We start from the raw sequence: 22,540 nt of genomic DNA on the forward strand, positions 1-22,540 counted from the left end.
GACTTGGCGTAGTTTATGGAGAATCCCAGGTCCGCGAGTAGTTGGACGGTCCTCGCCGTGTGTTCCGCGGCGAGCTCCCTTGTCTCTGCTCGGATGAGCCAGTCGTCCAGGTAGGGGTAGACGTGGATCCCCTCCAGGCGCAGCCGCGCCGCCACCGGTGCAAGGCACTTGAACACCCTGGGTGCCGACCTCAATCGGAAGGGAAGGGCTCTGAACTGGTAGTGCCGCCCTTGGACCACAAATCTGAGAAACCTTCGGTGTCCCCCTAGGATGGGGATATGGAAGCAAGCATCCTCCAAATCCAACGACGACAGGAAATCGCCCTCCTCCAGCTGACCCAGGACCTGCTGGAGGGTGACCATCCGGAACTTCTGCGCCTTGATGAATTTGTTCAGTCGTCGTAGGTCCAGGATGGGACGCCATCCTCCTGTCTTCTTCACAAGGAAGTATCTTGAGTAAACTCCGGAGCCCCGAAGCCTCTTTGGGACGAGCTCGATGGCGCCTTTCTTGAGCATCGCCTTTACCTCCAAGAGAAGTTGAGTGATGTGATGTTCCTTCCTGGCCACAGGGGGGGGCGGGGGGACGCGCGGGCGTGACCCTGGGCCAGGGCATCCAGCACCCAACGGTCGGTGGAGATGGACTCCCACACACCGACGAAGTTCGCCAGCCGGCCTCCCACCGGGGTGCTTCGGTGGGGGCCCGACCCCTCGGCCGGTTCAGTCCTGCTTCGACGAGGCTTTGCCGCCTTGTCCTCCCTGGCGGCGACGGCGGGGTCCGCCCGACTTGCCTCGTCCCCTGTAGGCTTCCTGTGACGACGAACGGGCCGCTTGATGGTAGGTGGAATATCCGCCGCCGGAACCTTTGGAGGCATCCTGCTTGCCTCCGGTTCTCCGAAAGGGCGGCCGTCGTTGCTGGAGAACACCAAGAGCCCGGGCCCTCTCCGTGTCCGCCTTGATGGCTTGCAGGGAATCGTCCACTGTTTTCCCAAACAGGTTGTTCCCGTCGAACGGCATGTCCAAAACTCTGGTCTGCACGTCCTGCCGGAAGTCCGTTGCCTTGAGCCATCCACGCCGTCTAAGGCACACGCCGTTGCCCAACTGGCGAAAGCCAGTATCAGCAATGTCCGTCGCTACCGTAATGGCGTGGTCCGACGCCACTTCCCCTTCCTGCAAGATCTCTAGGGCCTCAGCCCTCTTGTCGTCCGGTAGGAAGTCCAGCAGGGGGGTGATCTTTTACCACAACTCCCTGTCGTAGCGTGCTACGATAGCCAAGGCGTTGGCAGCCTTAATCGTCGTCGCTGCCGATGAGATGACTCTGCGTCCCATCGTGTCCAATTTCTTTCCCTCGCCATCCGGGGGGAAGTTGACGTGGAGGCCGATGCCCCCCCGCTTTCTTCCTGGCCGCCGCGGAGACGACCGAGTCCGGGGTCGGCTGTGCCCAAAGGCACAAGGGGGCCGCGTCTGGGACCCGGTACCTCTTCCCGTACCGATCCCTTCTCGCAGGCGTTGTGGATGGGTTCTTGAGGAGGGAGAGACCCTCAACCCAGATATCGTCCAGTAGGGGTACAGCGAGGACCGTCTTCCTCTTGGTCTCGCGCAGTTGATAAAGGAAGCCTTCCTTCTTTTCTTCCGGGCAGAGCTGGAAAAGTTCGGATGCCCTGGCGATCATGGCATGAAACGATCCAATCTCGTCGGGCGGGGAAGCCCGGGGAGGAGGTGACGACGGAGGATCCTCGCCGTAAACTTTGTCGTCTGTAGCTGTCGCGGCTGTGTCCGTCCCTGTGTCATCCCCCCGGGTCGTGGACAGGGAGGAGGGCTGAGACGGGCGCGATGGTTGAAAAGGAGGTGGAGGATGAATCCTTCTCTTAGGAGGAGGGCTCCCAGAAGGGCCCGGCTCGGTGTCCCCCGTCAGGAGCGGTTCCTCCGTCGGTGGTAACGGCAATCTCGTCCTTATCTCCGAGCATAAGGACTGTATAGCCAACAAAATGGCCGCCGAGTTGTCTTGCGGCACTGGTTGAGGGGGGTTCCGACGGGCGGACAGGAACCTCGTCGGTACCCTCGACGTTCTCATCGTCCCCCTCGTCGGGGTCCCTCCCGACGGGCTGGTCTCCCTCCACGCCAATGCCGTGGCTTAAGACTTCGATCAGCTCCTCTTCAGAGGTTGAGGCCGAATCCACGATGGCCTCCTGGCCCCCCCTTCTTCTCCGTCGGAGGTTTCACGGGGGTCCTGTTGATGGGCAGTGGCAGGGAGATTCTGGGCCCCGAGGTCGCCTCCACTGGTGTAGCCTCCTCAGGCTGAGCCAGGGCCGCCGCGACTGTCTCGATAGAGGCCTTGGCCGGGTGGATCAAGACTTTCGCCACCTTAGGTGCGCTCACCGCCTTCTCCTTAGGGGGGGGCACCGCCTTCTCCTTAAGGGGGGGGTCACCGCCTCGCTCCCCCTCCAAATTGGCCTTCGAGCTCGACCGGGGCCTCTCCAGAAGCTTCGCCGGGTGCTCGGACTTCCTCTTACCCGAGCCAGAGCGTTGGCTCGTGGTTGATGGCGCCGGGGAGTTTGCGCCCTGCCTGGCAACCGAAGAGCTCAGACTTCTTTTTCTCGCCTGACGAGCTCTTCCCTTCCAGCCAGTTGACGAGACGCAGATGGCGGTCCTTCATGGTCCGCTCCGACATGTTCCCGCAAAACGCACAGTCCTTCTCCACGTCCTTGTCCTCATGCAGGCAGTAGAGGCAAAGGGAGTGTTCGTCCTCCTTGAAGACATTCTGAAGCTGGCATGCAGGGCAGACCCTGAACAGCTTCCCGGGCGTCGAGCTTCCCTTCTCCTGGGCCATGTCAGAGATGTGCCGGAGAAAGTTCTGGAGTCCTCCAAAAGCGTGGCTCGACGAAATCTTCACCCTTGAGGGGCGTAGAAGAATCCAACACGGGTCCCCGTTGATCGGATATAGAAACGGTGGAGCTTGAGGCTCTTTTGACTGAAAGAGTAATTTTCCTATGAAAAAAGAGCAAAAACGCACTAAAGCTCGAGAGCAATAGCACGAGGATCCCAACACTTGAACGTGTGGTAAAAATCTGAGGATGGCTGCCAGAGGCGGGGCTTAGAGAGAGGGCAGTCATTGGCTGTGGTCGGTATGACGCAGAAGTCAGTGATTGGTTACTACTACGAAAGTCAGACCAGAAACGAAACTGATACTGATTTTTTCTTTACCGAGGATTCCCAGCCTGACGACGGGGAATATTCATGAGCATGTGAATCCATGCCAGACCCCATGCTGGAGAAGTGCCACTATGGAACTTCCCAGGCATAAGCCCCACGTTTGATAAGGCCCTCCAGGGTGCTTGGGACCCACAAAGGCAATTTCGAATGCGAGATATGTTTCCGGAAGGGAAATACTGTGCTCTTGACGATTTTATTGGACCGGTGGGTGGAGATCACCTTAAGCGATTTCAGTTTCATAGAATGTGGGCTGTCTTTGCAGCTAAATGGCCCTCGTTCCCAGAGGAACCGGCCACACATGAATGTATTGCAGCCATGACGGAACCGGGTGGACATAGTAAAAGTCTCTGCGCTCTATAGCCTTGTTCAAACACACTCCAAGTCAAGCAATGATATTAAAGGGAACTGGGAACGGGACCTGGGGGTGGAACTGGGTGAAGACACGTGGTTGAGATACTGCCAGTTGACCAAACATGCAACCATGAACTCAGGGCTTCGGCTCATTCAGTTTAAGGTTCTTAACCAGCTACACTATAACCCAGCTAAGTTAGCTAAATTTGTACAAGGTCACACAGGAAAATGCCCTAAATGCGATGCCCCTGATGCAGAATCTTATCATATGTACTGGGCCTGTCCACCGGTCACTGCATTCTGAGGGGAGGTGGCGGAGATCCTGGAAGACATCACGGCGATACCTGCCACACCTTCCCCACTGAAATATCTCTTTTGGGATATTGGTAAAGCCGCTACCACCACTAGACGGTTATTTAACTTGGCATGAGTGGTTGCAAAACGTAATATACTGAAATGTTGGAAATCAGTACATCCTCCAAGGCGGCTGGACTTTTTGAAAGACTTAATGATTAACGAACTGGAGGAACAATTTATTATAACATTGCCATCGAGATGCCGTCCCAAAGATATATGGGCACTGTTCAGGCTATATTTATGTAATATGATATCTGATGAAGATAATCCGACGTCGCCACTTTAGTACTGTTATGCAATGTGAAAACGTGCAACCTATACTGTTAATGTGTCTATGTTGTTGTGATCGATGTGCTTCGCCAACTGCCAACCAGTTTAGCACTGTTGTAACTCTCTGAGCAAAAATAAAAATTATAAAGAAATGTCGTCAGGCCTAGTACGGTAGTCACTTGTCTGTTTCCATTTCCTTCCCACTCTCCCCCTCCCTTCCTTATCTATGTCTTAGCTCTTGCACTATTTGCAATGTCATCAGGCAGAGTACGATAGTTAATTTCACATACTTACTGTTCATGGCCTGTAAGAATGTGGTTGTATTTTCCCTTGTTCCCTCCGTTGCCTTGAAGTGCTTTGAAACACATTGTGAATAGGCGCTATATAAATAATCATATCTCATATGGAAACACACAAAGAAACGACTTAAACTGCTCCATGTTGCTCCTGCCAAGAGTAGCTACTTTGAGGCTGGTGGAGTCGTTTCGGCTCATGCGGACTGCTTTGTAGTGTTGCTAGGCAAACATCTGAGTGGAGTCACACAAGCTCTGCTCCTCCCCTTTAACAGAAATTTCGAAAAACACTTGTTCAGTGTTGGTCTAATAAATAACCTGATAACCGTGCTTCAGGCCGTGCCAGTCTATGAATTTTTATAGTGCACCTAACCCTCAGCTTTCTGGGCGCTGTTCGTAGGGTTACACAGGTTACATACCGAAACAAGATAAAACAGTACAGTGCCTGAGGTATTTACAGTTACATTACATAGATAAAGGAGGTATAAACAGAAAAGCAGGCGAGGCATACATTTACGGAGCCTCCTGGGCGGGGAGCCAGTTTTTTCAATTTTTCCCAAAGCAGGATGGAGGTTCTGCTGTTAAGGCTACACGTAGGGAGTTCGAATTTTGTTGCTAAAACAGGGAAGCTACTGCCCCCTGATTTCTGTAGCTTGAATCTCGGAACCCTGAGGGAGTGTAGTTGGGAGGACCAAGTAGGACTGTCTGATTGGTGTCTAGTGAGTTTGCAAGTCAAATATAAAGGGGCAGAGTTAGAAAGGCATTTATGGTTGAGTGTCTTTAACAGACAACCATTGGGCATTGCTCCTTGCTGATATATGATCGGTTCATGGTATGTTTAGGGTTCATAGTGATAATACCGAATCAAAAAATCTCGAAAACAAAAATCTCGAATACAAAAGGCCGAAAAAAAAAATATCAAATTTTTTTTTCAATGTGTTTTTTTCCAAAATGGGGGGTTCCCCCCCCACCCCCCCTTTTTTTCATTTTTTTTTTATTTTACCCCTTTTTTTTTACTTACCTGACCCCAAAAACATATATAAATAAATAAAAAATTCGATATTTTTTTTTCGAGATTTTTGTTTCGGGCTTTTTGTCATTCGAGATTTTGTTTTCGAGATTTTGACTGACCACCATGTTTAGGGCAGTTCTGAGCGCATTATTCTGAAGTGTCTAATTCTTTTAGGTTTCGCTTGATAGTTCCTAGGTATAGAGCATTGCACTTATCTAATTTAGATAAAATGAGCACTCCAGTTAGAGTGATGCAGCTTGCCGTCGACGAGAAGGGTCTGCAGGCGTTTATTAATATGCAGGTATACACTGTGGCGGAGGCTGTTGCAATGACTTGTCTAGTCAAACTCAAGGATGAGTCGAGGTAAACCCCAAGTGTTTTGACTTCCTTGGACACAGTTATGTTGATGCCATCTATGATAAAGGATTTTAACTAATTGCCTAGTTTATGTTATTTGGATTGGGAACCAATGAGAAGTAATTCAGTCTTATCATCGTTAAGGCAGAGGCTGCATGTGGCCATCCAGGCCTGGATGATAAGGTACATTTTATTCAGTAATTTTGTGTCAAAGTCGTAGTTCCCAGTGATAGGGATGGGAATTTGGGTGTCATCTGCATAGTAAGTGTAGGCAACACCCAAATGGTCGAGGTCATCCAAAGTGGCTTGGTAAAACTATTATACAGCATTGGTGACCCGCAAGACCCCTGAGGTACTCCACAAGTGACCGGTGCTGGGTCAGCCGATGCAGTTGGTCAAAGACTCATAGTTCTGTTGTCAAGGAAGGATTGTATCAAGGCCGTAGCTTCATCTGCGAAATGGGCAGCTGAAGAAAAGTGTTTTCACAGAACTTTATGATTGACTAGATCAAAGGCGGCTGATAAGTCTAGTAAAAGGAGGAGGGGTATGTTGCTGTTGTCTTTTTGTTCGTCCAGCTGCGTTTTCAGGTCTAGTAGGGCGGTTTCAGTGCCATGTCTAGGTCTAAAACCTGATTGACATATCCTGAGAAGATTGTTAGTTTCCAGGTGTACCTGTATCTGTAAGTAAACTGCCCCGTCAATGATTTCCAGCAGGAATGGTACTGTGGTAATTGCGGGAGGACCCAGGCATCTTTCAGGTTAGATGGGATTGTGCTAGTTTCAAAGGAGGTATTTATAAGTGTGGTGATGAATGGAGCGAAGTCTTTTGATGCCTCTTTAATAATAGATGCAAGGCAGATGTGCCCTTGGCATCCTGTTCGTTTGAGGATGGTTATTAAGTTTTCTACTTCATTGATGGAGAGAGGGGTGAATCTGAATAGGCTGCAAGGTTTTCAGGAGGAGGGCTGGGACTCAGGTGGCTGTGAGTCGAGGGTAATGGGGAGTTTTTTGGTTTCTCTTTTTGCTTGTAATACCATAATTTTATCAAGATGAGCTTTTTGAATATTGGTGCACCAGGTAATATCTGTGGTGCATGTTTCATGTGCTGGTATGGGGGGGACTAACTCTTTGAGGATGCTAAAAGTTGTCTGGTGCCCAATTTGGCAATGTTGATGGTTATCATAGGTGTGACTTTTAGTTTAGTGAATGGCAGATTTGTAGCAGCTAGAGGCTTTTAGGTATATTTCTTTGTTTGAAGCCGAAGGGGGTGGTTTTTCCATAATATTTCAGCACTTTTGTTGTTGCATAAGGATTTGAGGCTCGGTGAACAAAGAGTTTAGATGAGCACGTGGCTTGGATTTGCACATTTTCAGTGGTACTATAGTATTGATAATTTGGCGTAGCGTTTGGTTGTATCATTCTACTAATGATGAGGCGTCTGTGCTAATAGTAGGATGGGTAGAAGTAGAGGCAGTAGTTTCTCTACTGTAATATTCCAGTTGCTTCTAGTGAGAGCTGGTGGTGCCGGGGCATTGCACAAATTATGTTGATTGAAGTTCTGTTGGGTGAATGAGATTATGCGGTGGTCGGACCAAGCGCTATGTTGGAGAGGATGTTGATGTTGCAATTGAGGTATGCAAGCCAATCAAGAATTCTCCCTTTGTTATGCGTGGGCTTAGTAATGAGATGCGAGAAGCCCAGTCCTGTAATGAATTGGCTAGGACTGTGGCATTGTCAGTTGTGGCTTGGAGGCCTAAATTAATGTCACAAAGCAATATGATTTGGGATCCTGATTTGGTATTGTCTGAGAGGAGGTGTGTGATATCTCTCCTTCCAAAGTGGATATTGGGCCTGGGGGTCTGTACAGAAGGTGGATATTAGCTGGTTGTGATGCTGAAAGTGGTAACTTAATGGTTGAGTCCACCTGAAGGGAATGGAAGAATAGGTAGGGCTCTTAAACCAGGTTGGGTTTTGGATATAAATGCAACTCTGCCACCTCTAGAAGATTCTCCATCTAGTCTAATGAAGTTTAGTTATCCGGTATGGCTAGTGAGATTGCCAGTCCTGCAGCTGCGTGAAGCCACGTCTCGGTAATGGCTAGGAAGTCAAGCTTGTTTGAAATAATGAGGTGAGCGATGTACAAGGCATGTGCTGACAAGGATCTTGCATTTATGAGTGCTCCCTTGATAGATGTAGTAATGTTTACAGGGCTACTTGATGGCATTGAAAAATAGGTTAGAACGTTGGAGTCATTTTTTGACAGTGATGTTATTAGGGATGAGCGCCTTTCTCCGCGTAGTCTTTGTGTAGATTGTGGCTCTACGGTTGGATGAGGGTAAGAGGGCCTGTCTGAATCTAGAACCTAGAATGAGGTACCCTAATTATGGTGGTACATGGTTGGTTAGGTACTGGTTGGGAGGCTAAACGCTGGATCCATTGGATAGGCGAGAGCGTGCGGGTATTATTTGCTGCTGCCTTAGCGAAGGGGTTTTGTTTCGTAGGCTGTGGAAGCCAGGGTGTCAATTTCGGAGTTGGTATGGTGTCATAATGAGGTAGTATGTGTCGATAACATTACAGATCGCAAAGAATGTATGCAGTAACAATATACACAGTGACTATGGCGTGTGCCGAGTCGTGTTAGCATAAGTAAGTCCCAAGATTGGAGAGCTTGGAATTAGTGATCGGAGCGGTATCGTGCTGAGGGGAGGAGGACTGGCGTGGTTTGCGCAGTGAGATAAGGGGACTGATTCAGTAGGTGGCACGATGTGGTGGGGGTAGAGTCAAAGGTACAACCGCATGCAGCAAAAAAGAGTCCAGGGCAAGTACTACAAAGTCACGTACCATGTGTGAATACAGCGCAAGTGAGTCTGGCATAGATGGGGCATGATGGGCATGCGCTTACCAGGCTCCAGTGCGTGGCACACTTTCAAGGTAGGTTGGCAAACCTTGCAGGCTAGTACCAGGAAGGTGGTTCGTCCCTCGATCCTACCAGCTCAGACAAGCTCGGGACAGGGCCTTTTACTGAGGGACTTCGACGTGGGGCCGGCTTCCACATACCAGTGTACGCCTAAAGGTTTAAATGGCCGGCGTCTGGACTGGTTGCCTAGCAACCATGCAAAACAACGAAGCAAGAGGTGTGGGGCACACCACAGTTCATGGCTGACTCATAGTCCTCTCCAACTTTCATCTCTCTATCTCTAACACTCTGGATATCCTTGCCCCTCTCATGACTATCCGCTTGAAGACCAAATCCAAGTGCAACTCTTGGTACGATTCCGACCTTGCTGCCCTCAAATGCAAGTGTAGGACGCCGGAGAAGTGGAGGTCATCGGGCTCACCCCTGACAAACTGGCCTGCCGCAAAAGGCAGTAGACTCCCTGTACGCTCTACGAAGAGAGCCTATATCCAAGCCTGCATCTCTGCTGCATCGAACAATTCGGCCGAACATTTCAAAATCTGCAAGGAGCTGGCCAATCCTGCTGCAGTCGCTACCTCTCCAGTCACAGTCACCCACCACCACCACCACCAAAACTGGCATGTCTGAACCCAACTCTCCTCCTCCTTTTTCTCCTGTTCACCCCCGACTATGTTCCTAGACAAGTCAGATCTATGAATGTCTCCCCTGCTCATCCAGAACCATCAAGGACCACATTGACAACCTTGCTCCAGCAATGGTGGATTTCTGCAAACACTCCTTTGCCACTGGAACTTTCCCCTCCCCATTAAGCACTCTCCTGTGAGCCCCCTTCTAAGGAAGCCCTCAGCCGATCCTTCCTCACAGGTTATCAGCCATTCTCCATCACTTCTTTCCTGGGCAAACTCTTGGAAAAGCTGGCCATCTCCCAGCTTAATCTACATACTGAATCTGTTGGTTGCCTTCATGACCATCAGTCTGGCGTCAAGGCTGCCAGAAGCATGGAATCTGCTCTCCTGAACACCTGTGAAGAATTGCTCTCCAATCTTGGCTCTAATCTCCCTTCTGTCTACATTCTCTTCGATCTATCCTCTACTTTTGACATTGTCAACCATGCTATCCTGCTCAATCATCTCTGCAACAAAATTGGTATTACTGACCAAGTCCTGGCCTGGTTGACCTCCTTTCTCACCCACAGACCCTCTCAGGTCCAACTGGGGTTATTCCTCTCTTCCATCTCTCTCTACGTTTGGTGTTTCCCAAGGGTCTAACCCCTCTCCCTGGCTCTTCAACCACTACCTGGCACCTCTTGCCCACCGCATTGCTACTTTCTGCTCCAATTTTCAATGTTAGGCGGATGGCACTCTCTCTTTCAAGCTCCCCTCAGCCACCTCTGCTTCTTCTCCAGACTGTGGCCGCAATTCAGGAAGGGTGCCGCCAATTAGCTCTGCCTTAATGCCAGTAAGACTGAGCTACTCCTCATTGAGACACCCGCTCCCTCCTTTCCTCTCTCTCTGGCCGCCCACTCTGCGCCCTCTTCCTGCTCCTTCCCAAGAAGCTAAGAACCTTGGTGTCATCTTCGACTCCACCCTCTCCTCCTCTCCTCACATCTCTGTCGTCTCCAAGAAGTCAAACTATCAGCTGCACTTCAGAGGTATTCTTCATTTTCTCACTTTCCCCCAGAAGCTCACTGTTTCCATAGCTCTGGTCCTCTCTAGGCTGGACTATTGCAACAACTTCTTTCTAAATCTACCTGCCTCTACTCTTCGACCTTTGCTACTTATCCAGAACAGGACTGCAAGACTTATCCTTGGCCTCAAGCCCAGGGATCGTATCTCTCCAGCGCTGAAATCTCTTCACTGCCTCCCGTGGCTGCAAGGATCAATTTCAAGACCCTCTGCATCATCCAAAATTCTGGGGCGTGGGGCCGCTCTAACTCCAGCTTTCGCTTCCAAAACAGCTGCCTTCTCGAGCTCTCCACTCATCCACCTCCCAACTTTGAGAGTCAGACGCTTCTCCCAGAAGGCAGTTGAGGGCTGATCCATCTCCTCGGCTGGAGCCATACATCTGGAACCGCCTCCCTGCCTCTCTCAAACTTGAGCAGAACCACCTCTGGTTCCAGAAGCAACTCAAGACTTTCCTTTTCACTTCCGCTTCAGCTTTCTCTCTTCCTCTCCCTTGCTGATGCACCCGACTGCTCTGCGCACTGGTCACCAGGTCACCCTCTGAACTCACGCCCAGGCTCCTGCATGTCCAGTTGCCCTTGCACTGCCTCTGGGCTCCCCAGCACCTAAGGGTCTGTATCTGCAACCCTACAGTCTGCCACCAGCTGGCTGCACTTGTGAGTTAACTGCTCTTCCCCCCTTCCCCTCCCACCCCTGGCACTTCACTTCCCTCTTCACCGCTCTTGAGCTATCTGAATGAAACATGGCCTAGTAAGATAGTCATTTTGTCCTCCCTTTGTTCCCCCCTCCTGGTATTTTCACGCCTAGAAACATCCATGTCAGACGCGTTATAAATGCCACATCATATCATGGCCCCCGGTACCCTATACAGAGCACAGAACGGTCTAGCTTTCCAGAGTCAAGGTTAGGGGAGAGTCATGGACAAAGACACAGACGGAGGAAATAAAGCCTACAACAGCTCCCATGCTAGGCTAGGCAGAAGTGAAAAAGTTTTTTCCGTGATTGGATCGCACATGCAGGGCTCTGATAAGCAATGGGCAGGGCACGCATCCAATATCTTTTCTTCACACACTAAATACCCTACTCTGTACCTCCCCATTGTGACCATTCAATTTAATTCAGTGTTGTGCATGGCTGCAATGCTTAGGTGTTACAGTTACTCTTTCAATTTGTCACTGTGTTATAAGGTGGGCAGGCTGATGTCAGATAGGCAGGGTATCTTCCCTCCTTGTTTCCAGAATTGCTGGTCTGTTCCCTGCATTCGATTTCTCCAGTTGTGAAAGACAACACAACCCATTATCAGCAACACCACAGTAAAACAAAACCTCATGACAGAGCAATGCAATAAACTGCAACCACAAACCCACGTTTTGTCGGCTCTTCGTTATCTGCTCTGCCTACTTCAACTCCGACGGGCACACCTGCCAGCAATCCACTTTATGCAAAAAATCGTCTTACATTGGGGCCCTTGGAAAATCACTTAGCGTGGCGTCTGACACATCCTGGTCTTTTGCCACAGGGCAGTGGGAATCTGTCATGGGCGGCACACATTATTCCACTACAAATCACCACAGTAATAAACCAATCGCAGAGTACATTGAAAAGCATCCTTAATGAAGTCGGCCAAGCAGCATACAAACACAAACAATCCACAGAATAGGCCGGACAACTACATATAAATTGTATACAGCGGAGAAACTGCCCTTCACAGGTTTACAGACCGCCAACTAACATAGGTCTTCTAAGAAAGAGGCGGGCCATGCAACTTTCAATGCAATATAAAATGTATCAGGGTGGCTGTGATGCTGGAAATGCATCGGAGGGACAGGCCCTCTGTATCCTTGTCCTTTTACTGTATTTTATTGTGTGTTCTGTCGTGTTGTCGCGCAGGAGTTCATGTGGGACTCCTGGCGGTGCAACTCTTTTGGTTTGGTGTACAAACCGTTGGGATACCCTTATGGCACCCATGGGTGGGGATGCAACCCTGTGCCCCTAGTGTATGTTTTGGGGACCTTTGTCTGGTCCACAGAGCAGGGTATGGGCTGGTGGCACCTTCGTGCTGAATTGATAGGTGCCCTGAGCGTCCTCCCTTTTGGGATGCCCAGGCCCCGTCATTGGAATCAGATTCCTGATGGAAACAAGATGGCTCCCATTGCCTCTTGCCTTCCATCGCCTGTTACCTTGTTTTCCCAAAGTCCTGGGAAGTCCTGACTCTGTCCCTTCCCCCTGACTGGCTGTTGGGTGAAAGTTCCCTATATTGTGGTGTTGTGAAGTCCAGGCCAGACTGGCTGGAGCCTTCCCAGTGACTGTATGCTGTGGGTACATCCTGTGGGTGGGACCTGGGTGTATGGAGTGTGTGACAAATATGCACTACTTGTTGTGGATGTCTGGTTTCTGGTGTTTGACACAATGACAGACAGCCCTGCCCGAAACTGGTATGAATGCAGTGTGGAGTGTTGAATGGCTGGGTACTTGTCCCAATACACATAACTTGTGTCTGGAGAGAAGTGAATGGCCTGAATGCCCTATGCACCTGATTGGCTGCCTGCATGCATGAATGCATGAATGAATGACCTTCTGACCGAGTGTGACCCAGCAGAATGAAAGGGAGTTCAACTAGTATATCTGGGGGCTTCTCACTGCTAGTATTAGTGTTCAGAAGCTGAAGAGAAACTGGATTTGAAACGGAAGCTTAAACTTGAAGCCTTGCTGGAAGAGAAGTCTTGCTGCTGCTCTACTTCGATCTGAAAGCTGCTGTGTCTCCAAGGACTGACCGAAAGAGGACCTGGTTAGGCACCCTCTTCCCGAGCTACGATGGACCATCGTGCACTGCTACTCTTTGCCAGCACTCACTGGTAGACAGACCTACGAAAGGCTGCCGACTGGAGACGGGGACGCCACGGAATCACAGGGAGAAGTGTCCGGACCCTGCTGTACATCACGGTCGACGACCGCCGTCGCCGACCGGAGCCACCTGGCTCCCTTTGCCTAAGTAACATTTGATCTAAGGACGCTTTCGCCTACACCGTCGACCACTTTGTCCCGCTGGAGAAAGCCGAGGCCACCGACTAGCATCCGCCGGTGGGTTTCCCGCCACCTAAAGATCACAAAGATGCAGACGACTCGACACCCTTGCTGGGCCACAGTTCTTCAAACTCTTTGCGTTCCTGAACTATCACCAAGGTGCCCTGCACGCCTCTTCCTTGCAGGACGCCAATGCTCCATCGTCAACGAGCACCGCTAGGAACGAAGCTGCCCCTTACCGTCGTCGTTCAACCCTTTTCCTCATGGGATCTCGACGATCTGTGGCTCCTGCCTTAAAGGGAGCCACTCAAGAAGAATCTGTCGACGACCCGATGACAAACTCTGCTATTCCAGGTACATTGGGGTTGTAGAACTATTTTAGAAGGAAATAAGACTGGTGAACAATATATGGACTGGGCTTGTGATATGTCTTTACTTTACAGGTTGCCCAGGTGGGGGCAGGGGGTGTGGGGGAATCTCAACACAGAACTGTGTTTAACGGTAGAGGCCAGTATTCTGCCAATTGTTCTAACCAACTGCTTTCCTTCTATTTCTATTGTTGGTCCTTTATTGAGTGATCTGTGTGACATTTGACCCGAGTAAAGTTGATGCACTTTAATGAGATCAGATAATTGTGGTACCACTTAGAACTGTATATATATTCCATTATAGATTAACTAAGCACAAAGTGAGTCATTGTGATTTGTATATAACCTTGAACGTAATTATATAAAGCCCGTTTTAACAAATCCAGTGTGAGGACATTCCTTTGTGGGGGCTTGGGGACTACACTGTACTTAAGAACCAGCCTGCATCACCTCCTGAGAAGCTAGGCCTTGATTGCTCGACCACAATACCAATAATAGAGAACCTTGGCAGGGGTCCGCTGTGCCTCTCCTCTACCATATGGAGAGCAGAAGTACAGAAAACTCCCTCCAGACTTTACTGTGGCTTCAACCTGTACTACATGATTTTCATAATATGGTCTACAAGCATCAGCGAGGTTCTCATACCTTGGCGAATAAGTAGAGCAAAACCTTTTGTTTACATTTCTAGAGAGTCTGCAACTTCAACTACAGTTCCCATACAGCTCAGGCAGTGCCTGCCTGGCCTGCCTAATGTTGCCAATTCTACATGCGGAGGCAGTCTTGCCTATGGGGAAGTGAGCTAAACCACACCTGCCTGTGGCAAACAAGAAACACGTAAGAAGGTGACAGATAATGTAACGAGGCAGCTTCTCGCAGCGTACCTAGTGTACATTTTGGTTAGGACAGGCGCACAACAACATAGGACAAACTGTTATAGGCAGGAAGGCACAATTCTAGATAGCAGCCTTTGTTTGCTGAACTTTCGCGAGCAATGAACAGGGTAGTACATAAATGGCATGTACACTTTTACTTCTCACCACACCACTCATTATCCGAATGGTGGGCCGCTGATCAACCTAGAGCTATTACTCTCAAGTGGACAAAGTAAGCACAACCTGTTTCTCTCAATACTTTACCCTTTCCCTCCCTTTTATAGTGCCTGAGGGGATGAAGCAAGTGGTAGAGCCCATGGGATTGGCTAGGGCCTGCTATGCAATGCCTCATGGGTTGAGATTGTGATCTAAGGGACAAATCGTGAGAAGGGCACATCGTCTCAGTGCATCTTGCTCTTATAACCGAAGTAGGTTTGTTTCTACGGACTTCACCCATCAGGTTGGGTGATATCTGTGGATTTTGCTTCAGAAGTAGCGGAGAGTCATATGGTTTATATTATAAATGAGGCAGATGATTTTACATTGAAGTTAACCAGACACCAGCAGAGACTTCTTAGAAACAGCAACAGATTGTTTCTCAGGCTAAATGTGAAACGCCAAGCAGCAGTTAGGGGTTTACGCAGCCTGTGGTTTGGAATGCTGGTTACCCAGCATAGGGGGCATTTCTGCAATCTAGTCAAGAGTTGATGAGGGCCTCTGAAAACCGTGTGAAAGTGCCCCTTTCCTAGGAAGGAGAGAATTATTTTGAGTAGTCTAACCAAACTCATTGGGCATACAAATCACACCATGTCCCTTAAAAAGTAGAGGGTACCCATCTTTCTTGATGGGGCGGTATCCCCAAAGAAGGTGGACAGAGGATTCCCATTCTGCTGAGATGATTGTCACAATTTAAGAGGTAGGTCTTTACATTTTAAAGTCTGAGCATGTACTCCCTCACACCTTTTGAGACTTCAATGAATTGCACATTTATAGCTGAAACCCAGAGTTGCCCTCAGTACTCACAAAGCTTCTGTTGCTTATGTTCAAAACTCTGCAGATGACATCAAGTATGTCCTGGACAGGAACTGTGACTGGTGCAGAAAAGTCAGATCTGAAAGACAGAAGATCCCATTAAGTAGTCCATTAAGAAACATAAGCAGAGCCAAACCTGAAAGAGGCATCTAGAGGCTAAATTCAGGAAACACAAGAAAGACCCACAAATGGGATCTCGACCAAATAGACTAAAGCAAGGCATGGCATAATGCAATGTGCAACCAAAGATTGAGCACAAGTCACACATTGGAAATGAAGCTGTGTAGAAATATGGGCTGAAGCCAATCAACCCCAAAATCATTTCATCTGAGAGGTGGGTGGGGAGAAGAGTGCTGGAGTCAGAAAGAGCAACATGTGCAAGTACAGCAGTTTTGAACTAAATCATAAAACGACCAGGTGGGCAGGATGGAATGGTTACCTATGGAAGGACAGGAACCTGCTAATTTAAGCGGGCAGAGAAGCTCGGGGTTAGGTGCATCTTGTAGGAACGACATCCTGACTGGGCTTGAGGGAAGCTGGACAGTTTTCCCTCCGATGGGTTTCATGAGAAAACAACTGCATAACTTGGAGGGGAGTGTCCGTCCCAATGTAGGAAGGTGTTAGCGGAGGAAGTAGTCAAAGCATCTGATGGAGAACAGGGTCGCCTGAAGGATGGGTAGGTGAGAAAGTATGGTATGGCTAAGAAATGAGGTACCTGAGCAGGAGGCAAATGCACTTGCTGATTGCAGTGAATCGGTTCTTCAGATGCATGAGTATGTTTCCATTTGCATTCTCAGTTTTTGGCAGCTCAAGCTCCAAACCAGGACCCTCATAAAGCACTGGATCTAAAACAAACAAATTAGTGAGCACAGAGAAACAGTTTACAATCCATGAAATAAAACAATCCAAACAATGGAAAGTTAACATGCATCAAGCCAGGGGATCATGATCAAGGGAGTCCTTGGACAGTTATGCCAAGGACAAATAAACATTGTGTCTTAATTACATGGATAAGTAGGAGAAAAGACTGTCAATCTTCCAGGATGGCACATCAGCAAGCACAGAATCATTGTGGACCAGACCACAAAAAACGTTGCTAGCAAGCATCAATGGGAAGTTCCTCTATTTGGAGGTTTTTCCTAAACCAAATGTTCAAGGTGTAATCAAGACAGTACAAACTGGCCAACACGATTACCCACAAATACAAATGAATACCCTAGCGGGAAATGTGGTAGAGAAGCCAAAGCTAAACTCTGAGGGTGCAATGAGGCTAAAGTTACACTATACATCTTTCTAGCATCGAAAAAGTTAAGTTGATCATGTGCATAAGTGAACACATTATCTTACTGTGCAAGAGCAAAGGCGCTTCAGGTTTAAAGAAGTGCATCTTTCTACAATAGTTAAGTTGTGTCTTTAGGTCGTGTTATGGGTCACCCAGGGCCACCAAGGTTGACCAGCTGGATATGGTCCTCCAGGTTTTTTTTCTCCAATTTTTTTGATTGTTTTCAATGTTATTACAAACTGAAAAACAGACTAAACTGTACCCCTACACCCCCAGCCACCGCCGGTGTTCTACCCCTGCCTTTTCACAGACATCAGTTCATGGTAGATTGTTATCGGGATGAAGAAACTGCTCATTACTCAGTTAACAAAATGTTCAGAAGCTTTAGTCTTAGCAGACATATTGGTAGGTTTGTCTGTTCTTAAAAACTATAGGACATGTTCCCAGTATGTGCGAAAACTGGCATTGTCTTGGTGAAGCGAGTAACAGATTCTAGTTCTACAAGTTCCCATATCTTACGGATCCACTCTTCCACCATTGGGCATTTAACAACCAGGTTGCTACCAGCAGAATAGTTCATGCCTTCCGGTCAGGCAAAGGGTCGGAGGAGTAATACATGGAAAGTTAAATATGCACCCAAGTGCATCCTTTGATTTCTCCCCAGAAGTTCTGCATCTTCGGGCAAGATCACCAAATATATAGCCAGTCCCCTTTTGATTGCAAACCCTCCAGCACTTGGAGGACGTCAGGGAGAATATTTTATGGAGCCTCTGGAGTGGAGTGCCATTAATAGATTTCTATGATATGGCCTGGTTGACAGATGTTACGGGGCCACCCTAGTTAAGATGAACAGGGGAACACAAAGGTTAGCCAAAACCCCATCAAGGTTGCAATGGAGAGCAGTCAAGGGTACTCTCAGGAGAGTGCAAGTGGGATCAAGGGCCCACAATAAGTCCACACAGTGAAGCACACAATTCAATTTAGACCGAAATGTATAAAAATACAGCCTTTATTCTAGGACTAAAGCACGCAATAAAAAAATAAAAAACACAAGCAGATGATATCGCACAACATTCAATAATAAACATATATACAATCACCATAAGTTCGTAAAAAGCATTCAATTACTTAAATCAATAAAAGATGTTAAGTGATTGTTAGGGGAGTTTTCCTAAAGTCCTCTTGTGGTAGGACTTCCTAAAACTATCCCTTCGCATACAGGTCTCCAACTCTTAGTACAAGTCTGTACTACCCAAAGGATCTTGGTATAATGGCAAAGCAGCGAGGCTCAACATAGGAGAAAGATGTGAGCTGTAGGTAAGTACACTGAACCCAGTAAGTACAATAGTCTAAAGATATACTTAGACTTTAAATGTTATATCACAAATATATATTATTATTTAAACAAGGAAGGTAGATGAATACTTATTTCACTAACCAACACATTCGAATTCTTAATACTTTTCAAAGGTGATTACGTCAATGGTAGTTGCTCGCGGTTACATTTGTTAAGAGTTTGACACCAACCAAAGACAGTTCTACCGTGTTGTCGGTAAAGCCGCACACTCTAGTTACTTCACAGATATACAGTGATTCTGTGGACGATATGGTCCTGTTTATTCGTCAGCCAAAGACCAATCTAGACCCAATGATGAGCGATGTCTTGCTATTCGGGGAACTATCGGGGCTTAAGGTTAACGCTAGCAAATTGGTTATTTTCCTGTTGACGGCAGCGGTGGCCCAATTTTCTGACAACTGGGGGCTTCAGTGGAAACTAGTCAGTACCAGATATCTGGGGATTGTAATAGCAAGAGAAGAGGGGGTGGTTTATCGTAGGAATTAGCTGGAAGAGTCGGCCAAGGCAGCAATGCTCAGGTGGGGCTCACTCCCGCTTAATCTATACAGTAGGATTTCGGTGGTCAAGATGGCCATCCTGCCTAAGTTTCTTTGTGTTCCTGAACGTCCCATTCCAGTGCCTAAGAAATTCTTCTGGGACATTCGTGCGGCTGTACTGAAGTTCATCTGAGCTGGTAAACCCGCTCGTATCTCCTGGAGACAGCTGGTGGCACCCGTCCAGGAGGGAGGACTCATCCTGCCGGATTTTGAACTATACTATACGGTGGCGCAGGCTAGCTTCCTGCGATATTGGTTCGGAATGGCGGCAGAGCGGCGGCATGTGGAGCTAGAGAGGGCGTTTGCATCCCCCGCCTTATTGGGGGCGGTCATCCTTATGGCACAGAGTCAACCGAGCATGCCCCAGGATATGGTCGCTCTAACATGCAGGTCCTGGACCCGCCTAGAGCGGAAAACTTAAGGGGGGAAGTAATATACTCGTCGGAGCTCCTGGTCATATATATCCTGGGCATCCCCCTGACTAGTGAAACCGGTTGCGTAACTTTGATGAAGAGGTTAGGAGTACATACATTCGGGCACCTGCTCCCGAGCGGACGGTTTACAACTATTGACCAGCTGAAAGAAAGGGGGGTGCTGTCTGCGTTACACACCTTTTTGTACTTTAGGCTGCGGGCGGTGCTGAGGTAGATGTTTCCATTGTTCCCTGTACAACTGGTATGTTGGATAACTTGTTATGGGGGGAGGTAGGGCGCCGGGCGCTATCTGAACTGTATGCAGTGGCTTTCCAGAGTGGGTTGGGGGCCATGACCGTGCCACGGGAGCGGGCGCTGGGTAGGGAGATATCGGAGGCTACATAGAGCGATTGCTGCGAAATGACTAGAAAGGGGGCGGTCTGTGCTAGGTTTAAATTGATTCATTTTAAGTTTTTGCATCACTACTTTTACTCTCCTGTTCAATTGAAGAAATACTTTCCCCAGCGGTCTGATGCCTGTGTCAGGTGCGGGTCGCCCTCTGCAGGGTTTTTATATATGGCATGGGAATGCGCAGAGTTACAGCGATACTGGACTCATCTCTCTGGTGTAATCGGGGAAATAGTGGGGAGGCAGATCGACCCGGATCCTGTGTTGGCCCTACTGGGATATGCCAAGTTGCTCCCCGCTGGGAACAGGAGGTTGATGGATCTCCTCCTGATATTGGCAAAACAAAGAGTGGCTATAGTATGAGGCGGGAAAAGTAGTTCCAAGGTGGGCCAGTGGGAAAAAGATATATTGTATTGTAACGATATGGACTCTAGGTGGGGTGTGATGAAACCTCAGTGAGGAAGGGACCGTCGGATGTGGGACGTATATAATTCATATCTTCTTCGACAATCGGCAGCTGTGAGTAATGAACCTTCCTCGCTTTAGACCATTTGTACAGTGCTCTTCCCGGTGGGAGTGGCTCTTGCCGTGCGAACGGGGGCTCCCGAGAGGGTGGGGGAGGTACGCCAAGATGGGTGTTATGCTGGGGATAGGGGTGGCCAGGGGTGACCTCTAAGATCTTATGGACCTGTGGTTCGAACGGTATCGCTGCAATGTCATTCTAATCTGCTATTTGTCAGCCTCTCATTCTAATGCTGTACCCTCATGCAGAAACAGGCGGGTGGGTGGTGTTGTGGGGTGTGTTTGTTATATGAAATGTTAATAAAGAAAGTGTTAAAAAAAAGATATGCAGTGATTCTATTTAGTTCGCATAACCATACAAGATAAAGTCTACAGTAAGGAAAAAGGTTGTTTATACACAGCAGCAGAGCTTAACATTCTACAGAAATTCCTAACTATACGAAAAAGTCTGTAGGTGTGAAGGAAAAGTCTTAAGTAGAAGAATAGCAAAAGTTCCACAGGAAACTTTCAGTCTCTAGGATAACATTACTTGAATATAATAATTTAGGAGGACCCTGCGAAAGGATTCCCTAAAGGGACACAAGCTGGTTAGGTTGGGTCAGAGGTAGGGTCGACACCCTGGATACCTCTTCATGCACTCCAGTCACTCTAGAGCAACTTCGGTTCAGGGTAAGTTCTACATTTAACCCCACAGCACACTAGATTAGAAGAAATAACGCAGGAGACCACCAGGGGGCGTCGACCAAGATGGCCGCGTAAGGACAGAGGAGTCACTGGCAGTTCCAAACCCGCTGCGACCACAGACCGTAGGAGGCTGCGGTGGAGACTGAGCGGCCACCCAATGAGTGCTGGAGGTCAGCTGGTCCAAGAATGCCTTTTTATCATCACCCACCAACAAAGGAAGGTATTCGCCCAGTCGATCTTTGATTCTGAAGTCCTGCACTCTGATGAGGGGACTTGGATGCGTTAGATCGTGACTCTGGAGGTCGAACTGGAGCTCAAAGTTCTGTAGTGATTCGGCCTTACAAAGACATTGTACTGCAAATGGGTCAGATGTCTCATGGAATTCGCGGTCTGAAGCTCTGGAAAGACAGCACTTTGGGAGGAGACTCCATTTGTAGTTAGTCTCAGGGCTAGCTGGTCCCACCAACCAAAGGGAAGGAGTTGTCCTCTTCAAAGCTCCTATGTCGATTAGAAAAAGGGTTCAGGATAGCAGTGGTCCCCCTTTCACAGTGATTGGAAGGGTCTGGAGGCATCTCTGGTCGTCTTCAGCCTCAGTTCTTCGGTTCCAGTGGTCGACTTGCCTTTCACCTCAAGAACCTCACCTTTTATTCAGCTTTCCCACACACTCCTCTCCAAACTCTCAGCATTTTACAAAAATGGGAATGTGGCTGACCAATCAGGGCAGCCAGCCCCTCCCCGCAGTGGAAACTGATTCCATTCAGGTACACTCGCAGACAAAGAGCTGGAGAGTGACTAACTTCTATCCCACTTCCTGCGTGCTCAGACACAGGAGCCTAGTCGGGGAAACCCAAGGGGAAACCCAAGGGTTCCCGCCAAAGGTAAAACACACACAGACCTTCCCCCCCCCCTCCCAGAATGGTAGAAGAAGGGCTAACCAAGTAAAACCACAATAGAAATGCCAAAAAAAGAAAGGCACCACCATGTTAGAACATAGGTGACCCTATTGTGCACAACCGAGACTGAATGCAGTCTGCAGAAAAAATATCACAATAGTTGGTAGAACACTTCCACCAGCCATAACTATAGGGTTGTTTCTGCGACTAAAACGTCACAGAAGCAAAGAACAGGGGGACACTAGGTATCCACTTAAAACTCCACATAAGATGGTGTGTGCTAATCTCTCATAGTATAACGTTCAGGAAGGATACAAAGTATCCCTCAAGAACTGTATTTAAGGATAAGTAAATAATCTCAAAGGAGTACCAAAGGGTTCCCAGCAACACTGCAGATAAGGTGTTGTGTGCTGCAAAAGGTAAACAAAGATGCCTTTAAAGAGCTATAGAGGAAATCAAACTCCATAGTAAACATAAAACACAGGGAACAAAGTTCCAAAAGCCAGAGCAAATGAGAACGAATGAGGGAGAAAAAGGATCCCCTCGTTCAGGGTAGAAGGAAAAAGGTCCAGAAGTCCAGCAAAAGGTTCTGGGCTTCTCACTAGGAGAGGGGATGAAACATATACATTATAAATCTCTCTAACAGTGATGTAATAAGATGAAACCAAGTCACAAGAAATATGGTCATAAAGCAATGGAATG

The 22,540-nt window shown here is 48.4% G+C and overlaps 1 protein-coding gene across 1 annotated transcript in view; it reads right to left on the reverse strand.

Annotated features, from left to right (window-relative positions):
• Positions 1-22,540, reverse strand: part of PELP1 (proline, glutamate and leucine rich protein 1) — a 1,000,849-nt gene that overhangs the window by 616,788 nt on the left and 361,521 nt on the right. Inside the window, exons 8-9 of the mRNA XM_069646587.1 lie at positions 16,459-16,588; positions 15,735-15,822 (exon numbers count right to left, since the gene is read on the reverse strand). Coding sequence (XP_069502688.1) covers positions 15,735-15,822; positions 16,459-16,588 — 218 coding nt within the window. The remainder of the gene's footprint in view (positions 1-15,734; positions 15,823-16,458; positions 16,589-22,540) is intronic.

The sequence above is a fragment of the Ambystoma mexicanum genome, chromosome 1p (assembly GCF_040938575.1).
Source record: "Ambystoma mexicanum isolate Mex_15411 chromosome 1p, UKY_AmexF1_1, whole genome shotgun sequence".
Lineage (NCBI taxonomy): Eukaryota > Metazoa > Chordata > Amphibia > Caudata > Ambystomatidae > Ambystoma > Ambystoma mexicanum.